General features: G+C 46.4%; 2 protein-coding genes across 4 annotated transcripts in view; one reads left to right on the plus strand and one right to left on the minus strand.

Moving 5' to 3' along the window:
• MTIF3 (mitochondrial translational initiation factor 3) overlaps positions 1 to 1800 on the plus strand; it is a 14231-nt gene extending 12431 nt beyond the window's left edge. For all 3 annotated transcript variants that reach the window (XM_027589128.2, XM_027589127.2, XM_027589129.2), the window contains exons 4-5: positions 246 to 403; positions 1548 to 1800. In XM_027589128.2, the coding sequence (XP_027444929.1) occupies positions 246 to 403; positions 1548 to 1766 (377 nt within the window). In that variant the 3' untranslated portion in view covers positions 1767 to 1800. The remainder of the gene's footprint in view (positions 1 to 245; positions 404 to 1547) is intronic.
• Positions 1751 to 22185, minus strand: GTF3A (general transcription factor IIIA). The gene is made up of 11 exons (XM_027589130.2): positions 22132 to 22185; positions 14564 to 14741; positions 14229 to 14515; positions 11705 to 11805; positions 7899 to 7995; positions 7431 to 7519; positions 5895 to 5968; positions 4599 to 4679; positions 3585 to 3814; positions 2235 to 2294; positions 1751 to 2010 (listed from the first exon to the last, which is right to left on the minus strand). The coding sequence occupies exons 1-11, from the start codon at positions 22183 to 22185 to the stop codon at positions 1828 to 1830; spliced, it is 1434 nt and encodes a 477-aa protein (XP_027444931.2). The 3' UTR covers positions 1751 to 1827.
• Positions 22186 to 26438: the final 4253 nt, after the last annotated feature.

Genomic DNA, 26438 nt, shown 5'->3' on the forward strand with positions numbered 1-26438 from the left:
ACATTACAGAATATCTATTTTGCTTTTAAAGTCTGAGACCTAAATACTCTTACTTGGCAGGTAAAAAATCAGTACCTTTAAGTTTGTCCATCTCCATTGTGTCCTTGTTTAAAAAAAACATTTGAAACTAAGAAAGGAGTGTTGGGCCCCTGTGCCAACCTGATCTCTCAGGAAGTGTGTGACACAGCTCAGGTGTTGTGAAGAGACCAGTAAACAGTCCTAGCACCAAGTCTGTTTCAAACTAGGGCCTACCCTGACAAAGGAACTCACTTTTTCTTCAACTATTGGACAACATGATTTGGACACAAAGAATAAACAGATTCAGCAGTGGATTGAGAAAAAATACAAAGTTCAAATTACCATAAAAAAAGGGAAGAACACAGAGGAGCCAGAACATAAGATGGTGAGTACACACAGGTATGAGGAACTGCTCGTGGTTTTTGTTTTCTGATCTAAAGATACAATTGTAGAAAATCTGGATACTTAGCAAAGGCAGAGACAAGTAACTGCTAATTCTACCCAGTGATGACAGTAGCTTTCCAATTCTGTTTTTCAAAATGTAAGCATACTCTATGTACATCACTTTTCCCACTGAAGCATAATTAAGTATTTTGTCACCTGAAAACATTGCACTTCGTAATTTCAGGGCTATATACTTTTCCTTTTTGCAAATTGCATAATATCTATCATTTAAAAACAGATTCATTTTTGGGGCGCCTGGGTAGCTCAGTTGTGAAGCGTCTGCTTTTGGCTCAGGTCAGGATCCCAGGGTCCTGGGATCAAGTCCTGCATCGGGCTCCCTGCTCAGCGGGAAGCCTGCTTCTCCTTCTCCCACTCCCCCTGCTTGTGTTCCCTCTCTCGCTCGCTCTGTCAAATAAATAAAATCTTTAAAAAAAAAAAAAGATTCATTTTTAAAAGTCTGTCTCCTGTTTAATAATGCCCCTGAGAAGTATTACATATAAAGTCAAATTGTCTTTCTGGAAAGGACCAGTTTACACTCCCAGGATAGGTTTACAGAATATCCATTTTTGCTCTCAGAGTCCCAGACCTTAGCAGCTAAAAGGCAGCCTTAGTCTGGTGGTTTTCACCTTCATTCCAGGTTAGAATCGTGAGGCCTAGGTTTCAGCCCAGAATCTCTAGAACTGGGTGTCTGTATTTTTCTAATCACCCCAGTGACTCTGTGTTAGTAATGTTAGGAACTGCAATTTGGGGGATAAAGAGGTCCTCTGCCAATGCCCAAACCCACTGCTTTGTACCTCTTTTTTCTGAGACGGTAGCTGGAGCCAAACGTAGTCCCTCAATGTCATGCCAGAGTGGGAATTTAAAACTATCATCCTTTAGTGCATTAGTTACATGGCATTTGTAAAACTGCCTGGTTGTCGTACAGGTTTCACTCAGCTTAACCAGAGAAGCATAATTTGATTTATGTAGTCACTTAAATAACAGCAAGTCAGGAATGCTGATTTTTATGTGTTTTAGAGCATTAACACTAGAAAGCATCAAAGACATTGGTTTTAAATTCATCTTTGGCTGTTTTCCCTTCCTAGGAGGAGATCTGTAATCAAATACTCCAGACTATGCCTGGAATAGCTACCTTCTCATCCCGGCCACAGCCTGTTCGGGGAGGAAAAGCTGTAATGTGTGTTCTTCGTCATTTGAGCACAAAGGAAGAGAATGCGTATAGAGAAACTCAAGGAACCCAGAAAGGGGACACTCTGAACAAAGAAAACAGAAACAATCAAGAATCGGATGTTGTGCATCAGTGATTTTAATAAAGAAAAGTGTGCTTCTTAGCGGAAATAATTGAGCTGAATGCTGTGGTCTCGTTTAGACAAAGGGGGAGGGTTGGTTGAGGGCAAGGAGCGCAACGGGCGAGAGCACCTTGTCTTCGGTACAGTTCGGTGTCTCTCCGGTTTCAGGTGCCCATAAGCCTTGTCCTTGCTTCCTTTTAGGAGGAATATAGCCACTGAGACGAGAGGCCAAACTCCGTTTTTCACGAGATGGTTTTACCTTTGGAAATAAGAAAACAAGATAATGGGCATTCAGAAACTGATCTTCTAATAGCTGTACCCCCCACCAGGCACACAACACTCCTTTGGAAGAAAGTGAAGGCCACGCCATCCCTTCCACAGCAGTGCGGGCTCACATGGTACTAAGGAGCTGAAAACATTCTAGATTGCATCTGGCTGAGGTAGTTGACGTTTCAAATTAACAGCTTGCCTAACTCAACTTACTTTGAGCTTCATTTTCTTCTTGTCAGGGTCATGCACAATGGCATGCCTAGTGAGACTTTGCTACAATGAAGGAAAAAGAAAAACAGTTACATCTTTAAAACAATGCCATTTTGGTATCTCTTAATATGAAAACTCCATGAGTTATTTAAATAAACTCAACCTTCTTTCTGTTACATACCATTGAAGGATATGGCCTCTGCTTACAAAGATTGTCCCACCAGAGCAGAATTCTTCCTCAAATCCTAGACCTAATCACTACCTTTCCCAAAGACCCAGCTTAGGAACTTACACAGTCTCAACCTCTGGTGGCTTCTTAGTTGTTTCATAAGTAAGAGGAGGGGAAACCAGTTCTGAATGAGCTATTCCAAGCTGAAGAAGGTTCTTTTGACTGAAACTATGTCAGCAGCATTCCCAAACCCCAGTGGAAAATTTGACCAAGGTCTTGCTGTCCTCGATAATGCTGCCCACCATCAGCGCCCGGTTGTTTTCTAATGGTCTGGACGCACGCTGCGCCTGCCTCAGTGTCTCTTCAGTCTCGGTTATAACTCATGGTTCGCACTTGTAAGAGCACCTGCCAGAGTGAGAGTCTGCAGAGCCGCACAGGCCTGTCCCCGTTCTTACCTATTCAAATCACACCAAGATCCAGACTAGATTCCCAAGTGCTGTGGTCCCTCATGTCCTTGCTGCCCACTTCTCTCAACCCCTAGAAGATGACAGTCTAAAAGGACACCCAAGTACCAGCATACTCTTACAATTAATAAGCATGTGGTACCACAGGCACTGGTTCTCAAAGTTAGACACGGTCACCGAGAGGGTTTGTTAAAACACAAATTACTGAGCCCCATCTCTGGAGTTTCTGATTTCGGTGGGGGGGGCGGGGACTGTGGATATGCATTCCTAGCAAGTTCTCAGGTGATGCTGAGGCTCCTGGTCCGGGACCACGCTTAGAGAACCACTGGCATAGGCAAATCTGGTTGTTTTGCAGACTTGAGTTAAGAACCGCTCCTGCTGGGGCGCCTGGGTGGCTCAGTTGGTTAAGCGACCACCTTCAGCTCAGGTCATGATCCTGGAGTCCCGGGATCGAGTCCCACATCGGGCTCCCTGCTCAGCAGGGAGTCTGCTTCTCCCTCTGACCCTCTTCCCTCTCGTGCTCTCTACCTCTCAAATAAATAAATAAAATCTTTAAAAAAAAAAAGAACCGCTCCTGCTGAAGCCAGAGTGGAAGGGCTAGAGCACCCGGCTTTCCCCATCTGTAGGCCCTAGGGCACCATCTTGGAATCTAGGGCTCCCAAGAACTCAGCTGGCAAGCCACAGACCTAAAGGACTGCATTTGTGAGCATGACTACTTACTTTCATTGCAAATGTTTTGCCACAGCCAGGATGTTCACAGGTAAATGGGCGCCTTTCCTCGTGAAAAGAGAGAATGTGGCTCTGGAGATTAAACACGGTTGTGTAGGTTCTACCACAGCCTTCTCTTGGACACCGGCATACATCCCTTTCTGGGGCGTGAGTTTTCATATGCTGCTTAAGGTAATCCTTGCGCTTAAATGTTTTCTGGCATACTTCACATTTTATGTCCTCTGGGGGAGTAGACAGACAAACTTAACCAATTTCCCCAGGTATCACCATACAGAAAAAAATGAATTTGAATATATAAGTAATGTATCTGATGCCGAAAATGTCATGATTATCATACATCAGAAAACTAACTCCAGTTTTTATTGCTTAGAAGTTTGTCTCTTTCCCATGTTCTTATATTACAGAAAATCACTCTGTTCCCTTACGAGGAAGCAGGGGTTCTCAGCATGGTGGCTGCAGGCAAGGGGAGATTAAAAAGACCAGTTTCCTTCCTTGTGTGTATTTCCTCCAATACATAAAGCACTGTTTCCCAAACTGTCCCACAGAACACCTGTGCCTCCCAAGGTTCTTGACTTGCCAGAGCCTTTAAAACTACTAATTTAGGGGCGCCTGGGTGGCTCAGTTGGTTAAGCATCTGCCTTTGGCTCAGGTCATGATCCCAGGGCCCTGGGATGGAGTCCCTCATTGGGTTCCCCGCCGAGTAGGAAGCCTCCTTCTTCCTCTCCCGCTGCCCCTCCCCTCCCCTACTCATGCAGTCGCTCTCTCTCAAATAACATCTTAAAAAAAAAAAAAAAAAAACTAATCGTGCACAGCACCTCCCGGCATAGCTCCTCCCGAATCTGGGACCACAACTCTGCTCATTTGTCAAACAACTGAGGTAACCAACACGTGACAAAACATCACACAGAAAGGTTATTATTTTAAGGTACATATTTAATATTTCACTCTTTAAAAGCAGTTCTATAGCGACAAATATTTACACTGTGCCATACATGTCTACTTTACCTTTATGGGTTTCTCTCACATGTTTTAGAAGCTCTGTCCATGTTTTTGCCACAAAGGAACATTCTTTTTGACACATATAGCCTGTTTAGAAAAAAATACACTGGTGCATTGCCTTTTGTGAATATTCAGTGTAAACACCAATTGTAATTACAAAGGAAACTTATAAGCCTATATAGTTTTTCTCCAGTCTCCTAATAATACTCTGTTAGTCTTTAGAGGTGGGAATAAAAACTAAGTTTGTTCTACAGGGAAACCAAATAATCGCGTATCAAGGTATTCCACGTAGAGTTTTACGTCTGCAGACTTGACAGAAGCACGCTGTTCCCCGTACGTTGTGTGTACTGCCCACGGGCTCCCAGCTGCTGTGCTTCTCCGCCTCCGTGCCCCACATGCCCCACAGCTCCTTTGCCCTCCCTGCTTTATGCTTGCCTCGTTTTCCTCCGTGAAAGAGCGCTGTGGTCCTCTGTGCTTGGCCGACCACCAACACTAAGTCTCAGGGGTTGTGTGCCTACCCCTGGCCTCTAGTCTTACTATCTGGTAAGTTCCACAAACCAGGAAAAACTCAGGGTGCAATTAAGGGAGAAAATAAGAACCCAGGGGAAATGCTGCAGACAAAAATGGACATCATGCGAGGTGCCAGGACTGGAAGAATCTGTCACTGTAACAGCCAACCTGTGTTTCACCAACTAAATAGCAGAGAGACACCAAAAGGAACGAGGCTACCTCCTACTCTTCAGCTACTAGTCTCTTGTTAAAATAAAACAAAAACAAAAACATAGATACTTAGAAAACTGGAAAACAATATAAAATCCCTCATGGAAACAGTGAATGGATTCAAGTAATTTAATCAAGTCTTTTTGAAAAAGTTTCAATCAGATTACTCCAAAACCTCAAACTCTTATCCAAGCCCTGTGAATGCCAGTAAAGAGACGGAAGTCGCAGGTAGTAAAGAGGTAAACGGTGGTGAAAAGCCAACCGAGGCCAGAGCGCTAACACTCTCAGAAGCATAGAGTGCCACCAGGCCCTTGTGACAGACGGTGAAACACTCGCTTTGAACAGCAACGACAGGAGTGGAAGAACAGACAAGGATGTGCAGTGCCTCTGGTCGGGTCTAAAACCTGAACCAGCAGCATGCTGCCCCTGCCTAGACAGCGTTGAGTTTTTCCGCGTGCCCACGGTGTAGAAGAGAAAGCATCTTATAGTCAAAGAACTAGACACACACACACACACACACACACACACACTACTGGGGTCTACTCGAAGCGGGGGGGGGCCCCCAGGGAGCACCAGACATACCCTTGTGGACCTTGCTGTGTCGCTTCAGCCTGCTGGGTGAGGTGAAGTGTTTCCCACATCCTTCATGGGCACACCTGGGTTAACAACACGTCACGCATGAGCCAATCCATTTTTGTGGAGCATCTGCTGAGGGTGAATATTACTCTGTCCTTTTCTGCTACCAAAGTCTCTCCCCACAACCAAACCAATCATAAAGAGGAGATTTAAAATTGAGACTGAATCACAAGTGAAATTCAAGTTACTTGACCAGCCTTGAGACAAAACAAACGGAAAGAAAAGTCATGATGACTTTTTTTTTTTTTTGCATTGTGATCAAATTAAAACTTTCATCTTTAACCTTCTGAAAATGGACTGTTTTCCTGGCTAAAACAAGATGGGGAGGTAAACCCTTGAGGCATTCTGAATGGTATCTACTGGGTTTAACGCTGCTGCCTGGAGACGGTGTGGAAGGAGAGCAGCGGCAGACGTGTCGGCTCTGGTGAGCCATATAGGGGCACCGGCCGCTTCCTTGTGAAAGGCCCCAGCGGCACAAGAGGTGGCAGGCCTGCCAGCAAGGACACACACAGGCCCTGCAGTGAACCCAGGCAAGGCGCAACTCTGGGGGGCCAGGAAGGCACTTAGCAGGACGGTAGCACGCAGAGCGGCCAGCCAGTGCCCTTCAAGATGCCCCTCCGAGCAGGCGGCTGGGGCTTTCCGACCCTCTCGGCAAGTCCACCCTCATGTGTCCAGTCACTGTTCCTGTCCCTCAGAATAGGCCGCTCTAAAGCACACTAAGCCCCATGACTTCTGCTCTGTAGGAAAGGAATACTTCGTGTCTACGTAATGACAGTTCACACAAATAAACGGGCTCTTTGGGGCGCCTGGGTGGCTCAGTCGGTTGAACGTCTGCCTTTGGCTCAGGTCATGATCCCGGGGGTCCTGGGATCAAGCCCCACATCAGGCTCCCTGTTCGGCAGGGAGCCTGCTTCTCCCTCTACCTGCCGCTCTCCCTGCTTGTGCACACTCTCTCTCTCTCTGACAAAATCTTTAATAAAAATAAACAGGCTCTCACTGAATAAAGTCATTTCTTAGCTTTCCCTTCAAGCTTAACCACAATTGTACTAATCTCACAAATCATTTAGAAATACATTGACTATTTCTGTTAGAAAAGAAAAGCAAAAGCAAACATTTGAAATGACCCACTATATAAATGGGCATTCACGGTATAGAAGAGTGTTGATTAAGATATGGTTTCTGGGGGCGTCCGGGTGGCTCAGTGGGCTAAGCGTCTGCCTTCGGCTCAGGTCATGATCCCAGGGTCCTGGGACTGAGCTCCGCGTCGGGCTCCCTGCTCCACGGGAAGCCTGCTTCTCCCTCTCCCACTCCCCCTACTTGTGTTCCCTCTCTTGCTGTCTCTCTTTTTCTCTGCCAAATAAATAAATAAAATATTAAAAAAAAAAAAAAAGATACGGTTTCTGAACACTTGCACCCAACCTTTGCATTTCAATCTTATTCCCACCTGAACTGTAAGAGATCTCAGCCACGTGAAGCACCTACTTGAACAGCGGCTCATTGGTGTGCTGGCACTGATGGATTCTCAGCTGCTGGTGTTTCTTAAAGGCCTTCTTACAACCTTCAAAAGTGCACTGTTTAATAAAGGTTCATTAGTCTGGAGAAAAATCAAAGAACCGTTCACAAGAGAATTCCCTCAAGATAAACATATTGTGGAGACTCTACTTGCTACTTGCTCCCATCGAGTTACTGTCAAATTCCAGGCCAGGCGGCTTTAAAGATGAACACATTTGAAACAGCGAAAGTGTTTCATTTTGGGGCAGTCTACCAATAATAAACTACATTAGCACAAAAATGTTTGCTTTCAAAATAAGTTGCTATTATGACAGCTAGTAGTTGGGCTAAATTCAGGTATTTGGCAGACAAAATCTGGTTGATGAGCATTTTAGAAACATAAACAATAAGCATAAAAATATTCAGAGAATTTAAGCATAGAAAATCATTCATACTTACTACATATTGTTTTTGCTGATTTTCATGCTTGCGTTCAAAATGTTTCTTCAAGTTTGATTTTGTGTTGAATTTTTGATCACAACCACTAGCTGTACAACTGTAAGAAATTGTGTAAATCACAATGTTAACAAGCCAAAGGAAGAGGGTTTTTAAGATGCCTCTATCCTCCAACTTTCTAAAAATACTTTCCAAAGTACAGTATAAAACAGTCTTTAACAAATTCCGAAGTGCTAAGTCAGTGCCAGCCTCTCAACTCTTATATGATTACCATGTAATGAGATGCATTTTCATGTCAGGCCCTGAAATGAAGCACAGTGCATCAGACATGCTTAATGAACTGTGCAGAGGGAAAGTTCCAAAAGCCCAAACCCTGCTTAGGCTTAAATCGTGTTTAAGTTAAACTGTTCTCAATTTAGAATCTGATAACCTTAATTTTGCTTGAAATGTCACAATAAGTTGAATTTCCAAAAAAACCCTCAAAAACACTAGTTTCAGCTTACCATCAGAGGTAAAAACAGATATTTAGAGCAAAACCACAAACCATTATGCCCTCTGGCATATCATCAAGTCATTTTAGTCCCCCTTAATGAGCGTTTCTATATCTTGCCCTTGAATTATCTAAATTCTTTGTGCAGCTGCATTTTTTTAATGTGTGCTCTTCTTGTGATGAGTTCTCCTAAACCTGGTGGATGAAGCAGGACTTCCTTGAGAGCCCTAATCTCAGCTATCACTCACGGATAAACACTGGATAATAGTCCTGTCGGGCACTGTGCTATCCACAGGGACAGGCGGAGACACCCAGGCTGACAGTGCGCAGGGGCCGTGGAGCTATGCCCCTGGAAGCACACGGGAGGGGCGCTGTGGCGGAGACTACTAGGAATTCCAACAGGTGTTGTCTTTGGCTTCAGGAACAGAATGCAGAACAGAACCCAGTTCTAGCTGGGTATGCGATCAACAGAAATAAGAGCTTTTTCCAGCCTTCCTTGCAATTAGGGGTGGCCACATGACTGTTTCGGGCCCATCCTGTTAAGCAACCACAAAGTGTCTGGGAAGGGGGCACACCGCTTTTGCTCCTTCGTCCACCCTGGTGGCTGGAACGCCTATGTGACAGCTGGAGCTCCGGCAGTCCTCCTGGAGCATGATGTCAAAGCCCCAAGATGAAGATGGCAGAGACAAGTTACAAGGAGCCCAGGACCTCCTGACTGTGGAATACCCCTCAACTGTCCACCTCTGCACTTCTGCATTTCAGTTAAGCAAGAAAAACAGAGACTGTCTTGTTTGAGGCGCTACTTTTTCTGTCACTCTGGACTTGAATCCTGACCAGGCATCTAACCCACGTGTCGGGCAAGAGGACAGGGCCCGGAAACATCCCGACAGGAAGCAGACAGGAAGCACAGGGACCCAGAAGACGCAAGCAGAGTTGCAGGAGGTGCTGCTGGTCAGTTAAGCACTGCTGGACCACAGTTTCATGTCGGAGAGTCAAGCAAATGGGGCAAGATCATAAAAAGGCCAGATCACCAAGGTCATTTACACAACATACTAAGATCCTGGACTTTGGTATGAAAGCCACGCTGAAATCCCGTGCCCAGCTTTAAGAAAGGAAGCAGTCTGGAGGCGGAGAAAACACCATTCAAGTGGGAGTAAGAGCCTGGAGTAAGATCGTGGCAGCTGGAGGAGGGACAGGCTCTGAGGGAAGAGTAACAGAACCTGACGAGCTGCCTGCTGTAGACGACGACTGTGAGGGTGAGGCGCCCAGGGGAGCGGCCCTGCCTCTGCTGCGGGTCGTCGGGTAGACAGGGATGCCACCCGACAAGAAGGAGGGAGAAGAAGACCAAAGGAAGCAGAGCTCAGACTGGACTGGGAGGGATTCTGGCCACAGGGAATTTAAGGAGCCAGAGAGACAGCCCAGTAACACTGTCCAGCTGGGGACCTGGAGCCGAAGACAGGCCGGGCGAGACAGAGTGCCGGCAGGGATTACCACAGAGCTGCCTTGTTCCAGAGGGAAGAACCCTCAGCTCTCCCATTCACCCTGTGCATCTGTACCCAGCCTGTGTTCCTTGAAGATTTCGTCTTTTAAATAGTATACAGTAACTTAGCTCAGAAACCAAAAAGCATAAAAAGGGACACAGTTGCATGACTCCCCACCACTCCCAGGCGATGTTTTTGGTTTTATTAAGTAACCTTTAGAGTCTTATACAGACAGAAACAAATATAAATGCAGACTCTTCCTGTCCACCTCTCTCTCCTTTTTACACACAAAACGGCAGCCCTCTGCACACACTCTTCTGAACCTTGGTCTTTCAGTGAATATGCCTTGGAGATTCTGTTTCCCAGACAACATGTGCATACATTTTCCCAGCTGTAGAGTACTCTACTGTGTTGGTATGCTCTTCAGTCCCTCGTGACGAGCAGGCGGGTTGATTACAATGCTCTGTGACTACTCATAGTGTTGCACGTAACCTCGTACATGCATGTAATACAGGCACGAGTGTATCTGTAGAATAAATTCCCCAAAGTGAAACTTCCATGTCAAAGACCATAGCCCAGCTCTATTTTCCAGTGACGCTTAGTTACTCTTTGCTGGGCTAGTTGAACTACATTTTGAAATCCATTAAGCTTCACTTGGGGTCATTTATTTTGATGATACACTGTGTTCGTGACTGGGGGCTGAGATAAGGACATCTGCCCCCTCGGTAGTTTGTCCCGTTCCTGCTGGCTAGCACACTGGTCACACAGAGAGGTGGCTCTCCATGTGGAAAATGACAGCGAAGGTGATCCCGTATCAACAACTGACAACTCACCTCCTCAGACTGTTTGGACCCTAGTGAGACACGAGACACTTCACCTTCACCATCATCTTAAACTAAAATAAATCAACTCAGATCATTAGAAAACCTTACTGCGCGAGGAACTGTCTCACAGAACACAATTATGATATCAAATTCTTAACATCTGCAAAACCTGCCACATAGCTAGTTCTCAACATAGTCTCCTATATGTAGCTCTGGATATCTAATAAATTATTTTTTTCATGAAAACTAAGTGTTTCCATGGAAGATTTTGTTCAGTGGTTCTCCAAGTGTGGACGCCAGACCATAGCATCATCACCTGGAAACTTGCTAGAAATGCAGATTCTCAGGCCTCATCCCCTACCTACCGAATCAGTAACTCCAGGGTGGGATCCAGCACCCTGTGTTTTTAACAAGCTCTCCAGGTGATTCTTATGCTCCCTAAATCTGAGATCCACTGCTTTAAAGAAGTAGTTGATTTAAAAGACAAGCAGTACCTCCATCCTTTCAGAAATAACCAGCAACTCCAAGAAGAATAAAATAAAGCCTGGTGTGGGAGAGGTGCAGGGGCTTAATGTGAAGAAATACAAGATAAAGCTATTAAAAGCTCTACTTCTTCATGCTTCTGTCTCTTATCCCGGCAGCTTATTTATTGGTTCATAAAGACCCTGTACCTGTGGAGCCAAGACTCTGCCAGGGAACCATTATCCCATCTCGTCTGAACAAAGTGTCTTTTTGGGGTGGGTTTCCCAGTTAGTATATACTTTAAAGGGAAAAGAGAGAATGCAAACTCAAGAGAACTTCAGATAAACTCATGCCTGAAGTTATCACACATGAAGGGCGCACAAAACCCCCTCCTCTCTTCCACACATTCAAACCCAGTCTCCCCTTGGACCAAGAGATGCAAATGAGAGAAGCTGCACACTCTTGGTCTTGAAAGTGAACAATCCATTTTCTTACCAGGTCGATATGCCAAACACAACCACTTCAAAGGCCTCAAAACTCTTCTCTACTTACACAAACAGCTTTTCCCCAGTGTGAATCAGGATGTGGCGGCTCAGATGGTAGTCCCTGACAAAGGCTTTGCCACACCCTTCATGGTCACAAACGAACGGTCTCTAGCAGGAAGGAAAGAAGAAAAACATGTCAATCCTGCCCTAGTTAGTAACGCCGGCATTATTTAAAGACCTAAAATGTGGATGCTGCCTCCAGAGATGGTTTCCAACTCAGTAAGTGCGGAGCACCGTGGCTAGATAATGTTTTACAAATGCTGCAACTTTCTCACAAAGGCGGTGCGGCAGATTTTGTTCTATGAATAGCGTATGAAATAAGCAGGCAGCCTTCACAGTAAGCGACAGCACTGCTAACCTGCTCCTAACCTGACAACAGGCTGCAACGGCACCCCCCCGAAGATGACCTGTCTGCATGTCCTACGTGCAGGTACAGCGTGGCCTATATGCACGCATCTCCACCATAGAGTGTTTTTATCCGTTCGAAGCCTAGGCAGAGGAACGTGGAGGTTCGGTCTCAGCCCGGACAAGCCCAGTATCTGTGCTAACAGAATGCCTGGCACACCTCCAGGAAGATGTTCACAGATGTCCGCGCAAAGCAATCAGCTCCCAGCCTAACTGCAACCAATACTTAGGACCCAGGAGGAAGGGTCTCCATTCTGAACCTACAGGAAAAGTCAAAAACATCCCCCAAATTACTAGTTTTGTTTACTTAACTATGAAAAACATAACCCCCGGCAGTCCAAGAGGGAGGTACCAAGGCCTCAAATGTTAGTACTAGTAGCAAAGCAAGCAAGACAGGAAGACAGAAGAGTTGTATGACTGCGGGAAGCTCCACAGAACTTTGCACAGGATTTCTAAGTCTGTCTTTTTTTGTTTTTGTTGTTGTTTTAAAGAGAGGGCAGTTTATTGTCTAGAGGGCAGAGCTGAGGGAGGGGTTGCAGAGCTACTTCCCCCATGCCCCGGACACAATCTATCTTTCCCCTGGGCCATGGCTCTGGGGGTGACCCACAGAAGGGAGACGAGGCTCATGCTGCCCCAGGGGTTCTCAGGGAGGGACACAAAAGTGACCACATGCTTCCCTACTTGGGACATACAAGTTTCAGAACCCACAATTTGAGGGACAGAATGGGCAAGAGAAAGCGCAGGGTGGCAGAACTTAATGGGTGTTTTGAGTGAAGACAGTTACTGGGTAAGACTGCCAAGACAGCTGGGGGGCATGGGTAAAGTCAAGGGCACAAAGGAGCAATGAAAACAGTCAGTGAAGAAGAGAAAAAGAGTTGGGAGGAAATGATCAACCTTCCAATGCTGGAGAGGATAAGGAGGATGGGGGCCATGAGGACACATGAAGGAATGGCCCCTAAGTTGCATAGGTGCTAGGAGCAAAGGCAGGGGCTGCAGGTCCCTGGTTTAAGAAATTAAGGGCCTTCAGGGGCGTCTGGGTGGCTCAGTCGGTTGAGCATCCGACTCTTGATTTCAGCTCAGGCTGCGATCTCAGGGTTGTGAGATCCAGCTCCGCACTGGAGTCTGCCTGAGGTTCTCTCTCTCCCTCTTCCCCTCCCCACCATTCTCTCTCTCTCTCTCTAAAATAAACCAATCTCTAAAAGAAGGAAAGGGAAGGGGAAAGGTCAAGGGAAAGGAAAGGAAAGGAAAGAAATTAAGGGCCTCCTGATGAGACAGTGTCAAGCCAGGCTCTGTCAAACATTGGGAAATTGGGCAGATTCCTTGGCCTCCATGAGCTTCCCTTTCCCCAGGGGTCATCTTCCAAAGGCTTCCTATTGCCCTCAAAGTAAAACCCAAACTCCAAACCCTATTTCTACCCTGGCCTACAAATGATCCCACCAGACCTGCTTCTGAGACCTCTTCCTGGATAGTCCCCAACTCAATCACACCCAATCGCAGGTTCCTTTTCTGCCCAAACTGTTTTTCCCTTATGTGTGCATGACTGGATCTTTCCCTTCTCATTCGGGTCAAGAGAGACCTTTCCTGACCATCCTCCAGGAGCTCTCAATTTACTGCATCTCATTCCTTATTCCTTTGCCCCAGTTAAAGCATAAGGTCGGTGAGAGCAGATGCCTTGTCTGTTTTGTTCACTACTCTCTCTTCAGGGCTAGAAAGGTACTTAATTATGGAGGAATGAACGCATGCTGCTTGCCAAACCTCCAGTACTTAGAAGTCTTCCTCCATTCCAGTTCCAGGAGGCCAGGGATTAAGTCAGGTGTCTGCTGGGAGTAAGCGTAGGGGATGTAGAAAGTACGAGAGTAAATGAATCCTTCCTCTGCACGTATTTACAGATTATCGGGAGGTGATGACTGGCCAAGACTCAAGATCAAAGGGGAAGTGGGGGTTTGGTAAGCCCCCAGCCCACGACAAGGATGTCTCGGTCTCAGAACGTGTCTACCTCTCCTCAGCTCCTCCCAAACCTAATGCTGAGCTGGTTCGCCTCTGTGATCCAGGGTGCCAAAGCTGAACATGTCTTGCATAGGCATGTGCACCCACGTGCCGCCCCGGGCCTCACGGACAGAGCCCACCTGGCGGGCCACCGCGTCATGAGTCCCTGGGCCTGGACGCCACGCCCCTCCGCGGCCTGGCCGGCGCCCGGTTACCTCCCCGGTGTGCTTGCACAGGTGCGCGTCTAGCTTCCAGGCCTTGTTGTAATTGGCGCTGCAGTCAGGAAAGGAGCAGATGAACCTGCTATTGAGCACGGAGGGCGGCGGGGCGGGGCTCTCGCCGGCCGCGGCGAAGGCGTCGGCGATGGTCAGGGATGACACAGCCTCCGCGACCGAGGCCGGCGGCTCCAGGGCGCCCGGGGCCGTGGCTCAGCCACGTGCCGAGAGGCAAGTGCAGCGAACCCGGAGAACTCTACGCGCGACCCCGCCGCACTTCCGGGACCGACCCCAGCGAGGCGGGACGGGAGCGCCGGCGCGCGCGCGCGCGCGCGAACAACAGGCCCCGCCCCCGCCGGCGCCGTATTTGCGCATGCTCCGGGAAGCCGCTTGTGGGTTGGCGCCCCTCCCGCGGGCGGCTCTGCGGGTCGTGGCTTCCTGTTCCCGAGCAAGAGTCACCTTTACCTAACCCGCACTACAGAGCAGGAGGCACAGCTGGCTTGTGACCTGTCTCCCACCCGCCACCACCTTCTGCAAAGCACTAGCCGTGCATAATTTAAACTAACTTGTCCTCACATTATTGGTTTCTTTTTTATGGATATGTTTGGTCGTATGCTTTCTACGTGCTCCCTAAACTTGGCTGCACTTTAGATAATCATGTGGCGTTCTTTTACAAATTCCAAACCCAGAGCATACCCCGGACCGGTTAAACCACAATTTCTGGAGGTAGGAAATAGGAATCAGAAGTTCTGGAAACGCGCCCAGGGATTCCGGTGTGCAAGAAAGTTTGGAAACCACTGCCCTAAGCTAAGGTCTTTGCTTCTCCAAGTGTGGTTTGCGGACCGGCAGCACCATTAGAAATCAGAACCACAGACCTACTTGAATCAGAGAGATCTCCAGGTGGTACGATGCACATTAAAATTTGAGAAGCGCTGTTTACAGACTTGAATGAATATAGGTGTCTTGGTTTACGAGGATCACATGTTTAACGGCTGTCCTTGAATGAGAGTAACAATGACGGGATGGATTGTCTGATGTTCTGCCAGGCGTGTTGTTTTGTTTTGTTTTGTTTTGTTTTGTTTTTCACATCCTGCATCATTCCAAATCATGAAACAGGTCTTTGTCAGAGGGTGACGAACAGGTCCCTGCAGAGAAGTGCAGTTTGGAAAATAAACCAGGGCTTACTGGCCAGCCCTGATCTGGGATCCTCACATAGTATTCCCTCCTGAGCTCAGTCCCCTCATCTTTACAGTGAAGATGATGATAATAATGCCTGTCTCGGGGGGTCATGAGGACTGTGAGAGGGTGTCTGGGATGTGGGTGCACCTGTTGCTTTTCTTGATTGCTGCACTAGCCCCGCTCCATGGGACAAGTCCGCACACATCCCTCCCTCCCACAACTCGGAGAGTCTTAAATGGTGTCCTTTGTGTTGGTTTTGGCTCATGCCCCCTGCACCCTGGATATGGTACTCTTCGAGATACTCCCTTAGCCTCCTGACCCCATACAGTGCGCCCATGGCTCTCCTCCTGCCTTCTTGACTTTTCCCATCTCTTTAGTTCTCTTTCGTTCTTCCCACCTTCTTAGCTCAGTACCCACATTCTCTTTCTCAGCCTTCTGCTATGGTGTACTGTGGTGGGAGAGCCTCCCACTACACCTAACTTTGGGTTCCAAGTTTATTAACTGTAGGAGTTTGGATAGGTTCTTTGAATCTCTTTTCTCACCTTTCAAGTGGACTATTAATACCCATCTCTTATAATCGTTTTTGGAATGAAGGAGATTATGTGAACCAACAGTTCCCATTTATTACAGGCCACTGTGCTAGGCCCATTGACCACCAAGTTTCAGTTTTCCCGCCAGCAACACTTCATATAAAGCAGCTAATAGGATCCAGGCCATGCCTTTTTCCTTCTGTCTCTTTCTTTCCTGGGAACAGATCCATTGCTCCAACTCTTCCTTTCTGCAGTTTATTCCCCAGTGTATTTTTCCAATGCCCACATGTCTAAATGACAAGTGGATTTTTTTTTTATTTTAACACCAAGCAATTAATCTCACCTCCTCCATCTGGCTATACCTCCTTCCCTCTCTTGCCCTGTCAACAGTGGTAGAATTCTGTCTCCCACTCATAAAATCTTAGAACAGTGGTTCTCAACCCTGGCTGCACACATGAGAGTCACTTTTGAAAATGATGACACCTGGGGCCTCCAGTGAAATCAGAGTCCCTGCTCCTCCTCCTTCCTGTGCCCATCACTGGCCTAGCTGACTTTTATGCCTGTCCTATCCATTCTCCTTCTCACGCTCTGTCTAGTTTTTCTGGACTTGGGACCTAGACACCTGAAACAGCCTGTCATGCAGCTGCCAGCCTACCTCCCTAAAACATCTGAGATTTTATAGGTTTAAGTGTGCAAGACTGGTCATTGCAAAGCATTTTCAGTCCTCTTGACTATTATGCCTTGCAGCTCGGGTAACAGCACTCAGGTGGGAAATGGGGACCCTGAGCTCAGCCCCCCACCAGGCTCCTTCCTACTCTAGATAGATCAGGTCCTGTTTCCTCTAGATAAGCCTTACCTGATTACTGCAGCCCTCACCCATCTTTTCTGCCTTTGAACTTCTGTAGCCCTTTCCTTCTATGGCACTGAGTAGAAAGTTTTCGAATGTCTGGGTTATCTTTAACTATTCAGGCTATAATTGCCTGCTAACTATTCAGGCTATAATTTCCTGTTTCCCCGATCTTGATTTAATCTCCATAAGGGCAGAGACTGGATCATATTTTGAATCCTCAATAGCAAGGTGACTTGCACACATTATTTGTTAGTTAAATGAGCACAGCTATGAAGTATTGTGTGAAACCTTAAAAGTTTTACATGAATGTCTTCATCAAGGAATCTTTCTGTGCAAGGAACACTCAAACTAATCTACTTGAAAAGAGATTTAGGGTAGACATGCAAGGGAACCTCTCTGCACTGATTGCAGAAAGACCTCATAGGATCACAGTCGTCCGTAGACAGTCCTCTTCTCAGTCTGACTGACGCTACTTGGGTCTGCTGCCCTCCTTAGCCTCTCTCCGGGCATCTCTTAGACAACTCCAGGAAACTACTTGTTTCCTGTGTAGGTGTATGCCTGGGTGTGTACCCGTATGTATGTGTGTATGCGTATGAGTGCATGTGTGCCTGCGTGTGCATACGTTTTTCCCCTTCCCCTTCTCTCCCAGGCTTCATGCCCCCACAGCTCCAGGTCTCTGGTCATCCTTGTCTGTTTCTCCACTCTTCTCTCTAGATCAGCTGCTTCTATGAGACTCTGAGTTTCTGCCCTTGTGTCTGCGGTTTTCCAAGGGCTTTGGCTCAGCCCAAGCAGCCCTGATTTTACAATCTGGCCCCTTAACTCCCCATGGCTAATGACTCCTGAAAGAGAATCTTGGGCCCACCGGAGGTTCCAGCTCTTTTCCCCAAGCCCAAAGAGCTTTAGCCTGGAAAGGATAAGACTATGCATCTTGTGGGACGCCTGGGTGGCTCAGTCGCTTAAGCGTCTGCCTTCGGCTCAGGTCATGATCCCAGGGTCCTGGGATCGAGTCCCACATTGGGCTCCTTGCTCGGCGGGCAGCCTGCTTCTCCCTCTGACTGCCACTCACCCTGCTTGTACTGTCACTCTCTCTCTCTAACAAATAAGCAAATAAAATCTTAAAAAAAAACAAAAAACAAAAAAACTATGCATCTTGTAAGTCAAGCCAAAAGGTTAACATAGAATTCTGATATGCCTCTTCTAGCTAGAAAATTGCATTTACTAGCCTCAGCTTTTTATCCACTTTGTTCTCCCCATGAAGGGAGCTGGAGATATTTTCTCTCTCCTTGATGCTAAGCTCAGCTGTGTGACTTGCTTTGGCTTGTCAGTTAAAAGTGACAGTATGCTGGTTCCAAGCCTAGGCCTCAAGAGAATTTGTGTGTTGCTCTCTTAGGCTTCTGGCATTGCCCCCAGGAGGACATTTCTGCTTTAGTCTGTGCTAGGGAGAAGAGAGACGTGAAGAACAAAGCTGAGTCATCCCCCCTGAGCCCAGTGTCGATCAGTCTACCATCAGCTGACCGTCCACCTATCTACACATCTTGACCATAAATGATTGGGAGCCATTATATTGTGGATAACTTCTTACGAAGCAGTTTTGTGTCAATGGCTAAGTTGTACTCTCTTCTCTTGTGCTTTGCCTCAGCCAATAAACGTGCTCTAGTGTCTCATCTTTAAAACAAAAACAAAAAAACAAAACAAAACAAAAACCAACAAAAACAAAAAACTCCTTTATGTCTCTGTGCTTCTGCTATCCATTGCATGGTTTCACTTCTTCCCTTCCCAGCCAAGTCTGAGAGGAATAGTCTGTGCCCTTCTTCCTCTTTGCCTCTTCTTGCTCTTATCATCACCACCATCATCATCTTCAAAATTTTAGGGCTACTTAAAAATAGAGTGAATAGTACAGAGAAACCCCATGGACCCATCACTCCACTGTGACAACCATCAATTTGTTTTCATTCTAAATGCCTCCATCCCCAACTTTCCCCATGTTTTTTTTTTTTTTTTTTTTTTTTTTGCTGGACTATTTTAAAGTCCAGCAAAATACTCCTTTAAAGAGTATTTTTTTTAAAGATTTTATTTATTTATTTGACAGAGAGAGAGCACAAGCAGGGGGAGCAGCAGAGGGAGAAGGAGAAGCAGGCTCCCCACTGAGCGGGGAGCCCAATGCAGGGCTCGATCCCTGGACCCCGGGATCATGACCTGAGCCGATGCTTAACTGACTGAGCCACCCAGGAGCCCCTCCTTTAAAGAGTATTTTAAAGCAGTCTCCTACATCATCTCATTTTGAGAATTAGCTCTAACTGCTGATTCTAATTCTATAATCATATCTTCATTCTATTATCAGACCCCGCAAAATGAACGGTAGATCCTTAAAATCCCCTAACACCCACAGACACTTAAACTCAGCACATTTAAAACTTCCCTCCTCTTTCCCTCTCCTCCTCCAGGGCTTTCTGGTCCCAATGAGTGTGGCCGCCATCCACCCAGCTGACTGAACCCATGGCTTCTTCCCTTCTTTCACCTCCTGCATTTGATTTCACCTCCCCGTCTTCTGTTACACCCGAGGAAGGCCCTGATCCTTCCAGGTGCCATTGTGGGCTGTGATCCCATCAGAAAAGCAGTGTTCAAATTAGGCCACTCCCCAGCCATTTGGAGAGAATTCTGCTCAGAGTGATCCTCCCCAAAATTGCTCCAGATCCCCCCAGTCCTCCCCCACTTAGACCTTCTAACACTAACAAATATGGTACTGAAGAAAAAGAATGTAGAGAATAGTATTAGAAGGGCAGATCCTAAAGTCAGAGAGGCACAGTAAGGTACATTATTGTCAACAGAGTGGGAGGTCCAGGCTCAAGGGGGTGACCATGGGACCAGAGAGAAGGAGGCAAGTAGGAGACATTTGAATGCACAGGTATTGGATTGGCTTTGTAGTCTGGCAGATCTAACTTTGAATCCTGGCTCTACCATTTACTATTTGACCTTGAGATAGTTACTTAATCCCTCCGAACTTTGTGTTATCTGTACAATGGGAATAATAATATGTATGCCACAAGATTGTTGTGAGAATTACATGAGACAATTAATTCTTGTGTGATGCTCAGCACAAGGCTCAGGACATAATAATAATCAAAAAATAGTAGCCTTTATTTTTTTCCCCATTTGCTGCTGCCTTATGCCTTTCATTCTCAAGCTATAGAGTTGTGGTTGGCAGGCTTCTGTGATAGCCCCCAGTAATCACTACTTCCTGGTATTCGTGTCCTTGTGTAATTACCTCTCTCCTTGGGTGTGGACTGGACCTTGTGAGTTGCTTCTAACTCATAGAATAAGACAAAGGTGATGGGCTATGATAAGGTTACAAAATATTGGGATTTCCCCATCTTCCTAGCAGACTCCCTTCCTCTTCTTGGCTTGTACACTTTGATGAAACAAGCTGCCATATTGGAGAAGCCCACAGCAAACAGTTGAGGGTGGCCTCTGGCCAACAGCCAACTAGAAGCTGAGGCCCTCACTCCAGCAGGACTGAATAAGAACTGAATCCTGCCAACCACCATATGGGCTTAGAAGTGGATCCTTCTCCAGATGAACCTTCAGATGAGATCCTAACCCTGACTGACTCCTTTATCACAGCCAGGTAGAGACCCTGAAGCAGCCAACCTAGTAAAGCTATGCCTAGATTCCTGACCCACAGAAATTGTAAGATAACAAACATGTGTTGGTTTAATCCATTAAGTCTGGGGGTAATTTGTTATGCAGTATAAGCAATACATAGAGTCAGTATCTTTCATTACACAAAGTTAACTCTAGACCTGGTGATCCTGAACTCACAGTAAGGGGAGAGCATCTGAACAAGGAGTGTTCTAACAAGAGAGGGGACCCTGACACAGCATCCAGCCATTATGCAAGTCTCTTCCTAACCAAGTCAGATGCACAGTGTGACAAGAATCAGTGCAGTTATGCTGATAACTGGACAAAATAGCTCCAATGTGTACAGCTCTGGAAGACCTTCAACATGTGGTTCCTTTCATCCCGATTTTACTCTTATCTCCAATGTTTACTTCTCTTGGGTTGGTCCAGCACAAGCAAGGTGGTTAGCTAGAGCCTTTGCCCTTCAGAATCGGGCAAGGAACCAGGACATCATCCCCAAAACACACCTTTAACTTAAAGAAGCAGAACCGGGGTGCCTGGGTGGCTCAGTTGGTTAAACGACTGCCTTCGGCTCGGGTCATGATCCTGGAGTCCCGGGATCGAGTCCCACATCGGGCTCCCTGCTCGGCGGGGAGTCTGCTTCTCCCTCTGACCCTCTTCCCTCTCGTGCTCTCTATCTCTCATTCTCTCTCTCAAATAAATAAATAAAATCTTAAAAAAAAAAAAGAAGCAGAACCACATGCTCTTTCTTCTTTTATAGGCATGTGATAGAAAGAGCTTGGGATTGGGACCCAATCACCACTGCTTGAGGATGACTTTGGGCAAATCTTCCCAACCTGCTTCGCCTCATCTGTAAAACAGAGGAGACCCTGCCCTACCTCCCTCACAGAGTTGTTGTGGGCATCATGTAGGAAATTGGTAAGCTCGTTAAACTCTCTATACCTCAGTTTCTTTATCAGTCAGTTTAGGACATTAGTACCTACCTCACAGGTTGTGAGGACTAAATAAGAAGACACATGTAAAGCATGTAGCAATGTGCATGGCTCAGAGGAACTGCTTGGTTAATGTTAGCTCTTGTCGCCATCATTACTGTGATGTGCATGAACATCATGAAGTGCTATACATTTGTAAACTGTTACTGACGCTGGGTTCTCAAATATTGGCTCAAACCAAAAAAAAAAAAAAATGAATGAATGAATGGCAGAGCAAAATTACATTGGCCAAGGTCAGCCCAAAGTGAGCTGGAAGACAATGGTTAGGCAAAGTTCCCTCCACTTTGCCTTCAGATTGAGCAAGAGAGATTCCACCCCTCGGCCACATTCTCACTATACTGCCCATCTCTCAAGGAGCCTTGAGGAGTCACTGATTGTCTAATTGTCCAGTTAAAGGATGTCCCCCAGGCTGTCACCTGTATCTTTGTTCTTGCTCCCAGCTGTGCTGTGTCAGCAGATTTCTTGCCCTCTCTCAGCACCTGTTCTTTGAATGTCCCCCATGACTTCCCCTGGAATCATCCAGTGCACTGTGCTTAGACCAGTACCATTCTCCTTCTTGGTTGTCTACTCACCATGCAGTTCCATCCTGGCTTCTCAAATTAGCCCTTCTCTAGCTTCGGTCTGACCATCACATTTACCTGCAGCTGTAACTGCCCCACCAGGGCACCGCCACAGGCCTGGACTTCGGTCATTCCCTCCCACTTCAAATTCATTTTAGTCTGGAGTGGCCAGATTCCATCTAGTGAGCAAGGCCTAATTACCCTCTGATTACCCACAGGGGCAGGTGCTTGAATGCGCAGTTTCTATCCACAGCCCGTACGAGATTTTTGTGTTTGATAATTTCCTCCGCTAGCTTTTTTCACTGAGCCACCAGACACCACCACTGGCAGAGGTGAGCAGGCACCTTTAGGGAGTCCTTGCCCCATTTCTGAATGGATTTTTGGTTTCCATGAGGGGCAGAATCCACCCCTTTCCCTTCACCCCCACCGCCAGCATCGCGGTCCAGCCCATCATATCACCTGCTCTCCAGGTGCATCCTGCATCCAGGCTCACTCTCTCCAATCCTTTCTCCACATGACCACCAAGGGGTCCTTCCCAAATGCTAGGGATCACAACAGTGCCCCATAGCCTTTAGGACAAAGTCCCAACTCTTTAGTAATACCCTTGCAAGGCCTCAGAGAAGCTGGTATTATCTCCAGCCTCATTCCTCGCCAGTTCCGCTCTGTCCCCAAATGTCCGCTTCCTTCATTCCTCACACTTGCCCAGCTCTCACTTCCCTTTAGACCTCCCCGGATACTCTTCCCTTAGTTTGTATCATTCCTTCTTGCTCCCTCCTGTCCTTCAAAACTAGCAAATGTCAACTCATCCATCAGGTGGCAGCTTAGGGTCAATTCCTCCCAAGAGTTTGCCAGACCTGCTCCAGTTGGCCAAGTGGCCTTGCTTCGGACCCCACAGTACTTGGCATGTCCCCACTCTTGGCACTGGATGCGCCTCACTGAAATTCTTCAATTCATCTTCCCTGGTAGCATGCCACCTCTGTAGGGCAGGCTCCATGGATCTTGTTCACCACTGTAACCCCAGCATCTAGCACAAGGCCTGGCACATAGTAGGTGCCAATAAATATTTCTTGGTTAGATCAGCACATTTCCTACTACCGCCAAGAAGTAGTGGAAATAACAGTGGATGTTTTTATGACATTCCACTTTGTCAAACATTTATTGGTCCTGAAAACATTTTATATAAAACATGAATTTTTGCCTTGAACAAAGGATATAACTGTCGCCTTCTAGCATGCTGATGATGTTTTTCCTTTCTACCTTTCTTTCTCTCACATGCTTCATGGGGTCCCTGTATCCTATGAATTGACTTTGAAATACCATTCCCCCCTTTCCTTCTGAATCACTGAGGTCAATTTTTGACCCATAGAAATAGTCAAAAACTCTACAAAACTCTAAATACACTATCTCTTTCATCCTTCCCCTATGTTGGTGAGGCAGACATTGTTATTCGAACTCACCAGTGCAGAAGCTCCATGTCCCCAGGGTTCTGCATCAGCAGGCAGTGTGATGGCCGCACGCCTGCCCATTCATCCCTGTGGTCCCCACACTATATGACCTTTTCTTGTCCCCACACCCGTGGGTTCCATACAGTCCTGTCAAATAGCCCTTTTACTAATAGTGGAGATGTTTATTTATCACCTACATTTTAGAGTGACACCTGCACCCTTCTTGAGGCTGGAGAATCATTTGTACTTCTTACCTCGGCACAGAGCAGGTGGCAACTTTTAAAATATTCTTTGTGACATTCATTTACTCAAAAAAGATTGATTAAATCTCCCTGGAAAGTGAGGTTCCAGGGGCTAGAGCAGCCCCATTACAGAGATGGGGAACAGCCGAGATAGTTGGGCACAACTGTGGGTACGGTGCTCTGTCTGAGGCCAGCGCTCCAGGCTCTCTCTTGTGTTTCTGAACTCAAGATTTTGTGTTTTTATTTCCTCCACGGTGGGGTCATGACTGGCACTTTCCTTAGATTCACTGGGGTATGTGAACAATGACGTCCAGCCTATCCGACCTTCCACAAACACCACTGCCTCTTCACCCTGGCCATATGAGTCACATGCAGATCTGATGGCCTCTTTTCTCTTTACATCACTAAGTCCTTCTTCCTGGTGAGACCTTGGCAAAGGGAAATTCTATAATCCAGTTGCTAAAAATGCCAAGGGGGGCCTGTTATACAGCCCTTTCTGAATAGCTGCTGCATGAGTGGGTTAATTAAAGAAAGAAGAGAAATGGAGGACAGATGGGTAAATGAAGTTGGCCAACTGCAGATGCTTTACCTGGACGTGCCCTCAATCATAAAGCCCCAAATTCTGCAGACACAAGACATCACTAGAACAATGATATGACAAGGTATCTTCTCCAAAGCAGCCCTCCTACAGAGGATGAGGAAGCCTCATGGCCTCGTGGCCTCCAGCCTCTGAGGAGTAGGGTTTTAAAGTGGAGGCAGGTTCTTTCTCTCTTGGACCTTTCAAACTACTGGGCTTGTCTTATTCCAAAGTTCATGTTCAAGGGATTCCCAGCTGCTATGTTGATCTGACCAGCAGTACAAGACACAAGCCAATGATAAAAGCATGGGGTTGCTCTCACTCCATCCCTTCTCCTGGGTCTCTGGGCCAGCTTTGGAGATGGGAGCCATCTCTCTTCAGGTGGAAGGTTGTGCACATCGGGGTGGGAAGGGGAGGGTCTCTGTACTCCTTGGAACATTTGGGAATGTTCCCAAGGAGTGTTTGAGAATGTGCAGGATGCATCCTGGAAAACCAATATTCCAGTGTCTGTGATGGTATAAACTTGGCCCGGAATCTCAAAGGGACCTCTATTAATGTTCACTTACCTAGGGAGAAGAGAAAATAGCTGGTCTTAATGTTAATCTTCCCAAACCAGGTATAAGAGCAGGTATATGAGCAGGTATAAGAGCAGCTGCTGCCCCTCTTATCTAGGCCCCTGCCCCTGTATAAAAGGAGAAATGCCTTCATCTGTTTGCAGCTAGAGCCAATGAAACAGTTCTGTTTGACTTTTTTCTTTTCTTCTCTTTTCTTTTTCTGTTTGACTTTTCTGTTTTCCCAGCCTTTTGTCATTCCTTCCCCAATGGAGGTATTTCCTCTACCAAATGTACAAAAAAAAAAAAATATTGAACTGCACACCAGAAGCTCTCCCTTTGTCACTCTCCTGCCTACCGCTACAACTGGGAGGTCATCTCCAGGGTCCTCTCCCCAGAAAATACACATGTAAGCAAAAAAAAAAACTGCCCAACAATCTCATGGATTTGGACCCCATGTTAAGAATTCCTGCTCCAGAGCTGCCTGGGTGGCTCAGTCAGCTAAGCATCGGACTCTTGGTTTCGGCTCATGCATGGTCTCAGCGTTGTGAGATCGAGCCCCAGTGATGGTCTCTGTGCTGGGCGTAAAGCCTGCTCAAGATTCTCTCCCTCCCACTCTCTCTGCTCCACCTTCCCCCTGTGTGCGCACACTCTCTCTCTAAGAAAAAAAAAAAAAAAGAAAGAAAGAAAGAATTCCTGCTCCAGAAGGTGAGTAGAAAAAGATTTTTCATAAGTAACGCTTAAGGCAGCTAAAATGAAACGGAGCCAGCAACTTGGTTTGGAATTTTAGGTCTTTCGGTTGATTTGCTGTGGTTATTGTTATCATTTTAAATCCTAGAGTTAGTGATGATTTTGAATGGGTTGTCTCCAGCTCAGTGGTGTCCTCCAACATCCCAAAGGGTGGAGAGCCCAGGAGGGGAAGCACTGTCAATTTAGAAGGGAGTGTGTTCTCCTGTGTGATCATTTATGACAATAAATCTTGTCCATAAACCAGTGGCTTGCTTATTCACCTCCCACAGCGATTTACCATTTATTATGGTGCGGTTACCACAGAGCGACATGTGTTTATGGTACCTGTGATAAAGGGAGGGAGCCTGCATGTAATGGCTTCAGGTTGGTTCCTTCAGATATTTATTGGGAGTCTCTGTGTGAGATGTTGTGCCAGCCCCACATGATGCTGGGGTGTGTCCCACAGAGCCTTCCCGCTGACCACCAGGATGCCTGGGCTAGTGCCATTTTGGTGGTAAAAAATATAAAAACACGAGTGTGAAATGCCCGCTTGTTTACAGCAGGATTGCTGAAAAAAAAAAAGATTTTCTGTGAATTTTAATCATGTCATCACATACAAACTTTTTATTAAGCTTCCATTTAGCAATCAATGAAAGTATGTAAATCTGGAAGAAATGTAGGGCAGTGTCCTCTGGAGAAAACTGAAGGACTGTTTTTTTTCTTTCAAAGTTATTTTGAGCAATTAAGAATCTTTGGTGATCTTTTGTTGCTGGTTGTATTTGCCAAGAAATGCTGTTTGAATATTATAATTGCACTAAAATTTACTTAAACACTATTGTTT

Source organism: Zalophus californianus, chromosome 3 (assembly GCF_009762305.2).
Source record: "Zalophus californianus isolate mZalCal1 chromosome 3, mZalCal1.pri.v2, whole genome shotgun sequence".
Lineage (NCBI taxonomy): Eukaryota > Metazoa > Chordata > Mammalia > Carnivora > Otariidae > Zalophus > Zalophus californianus.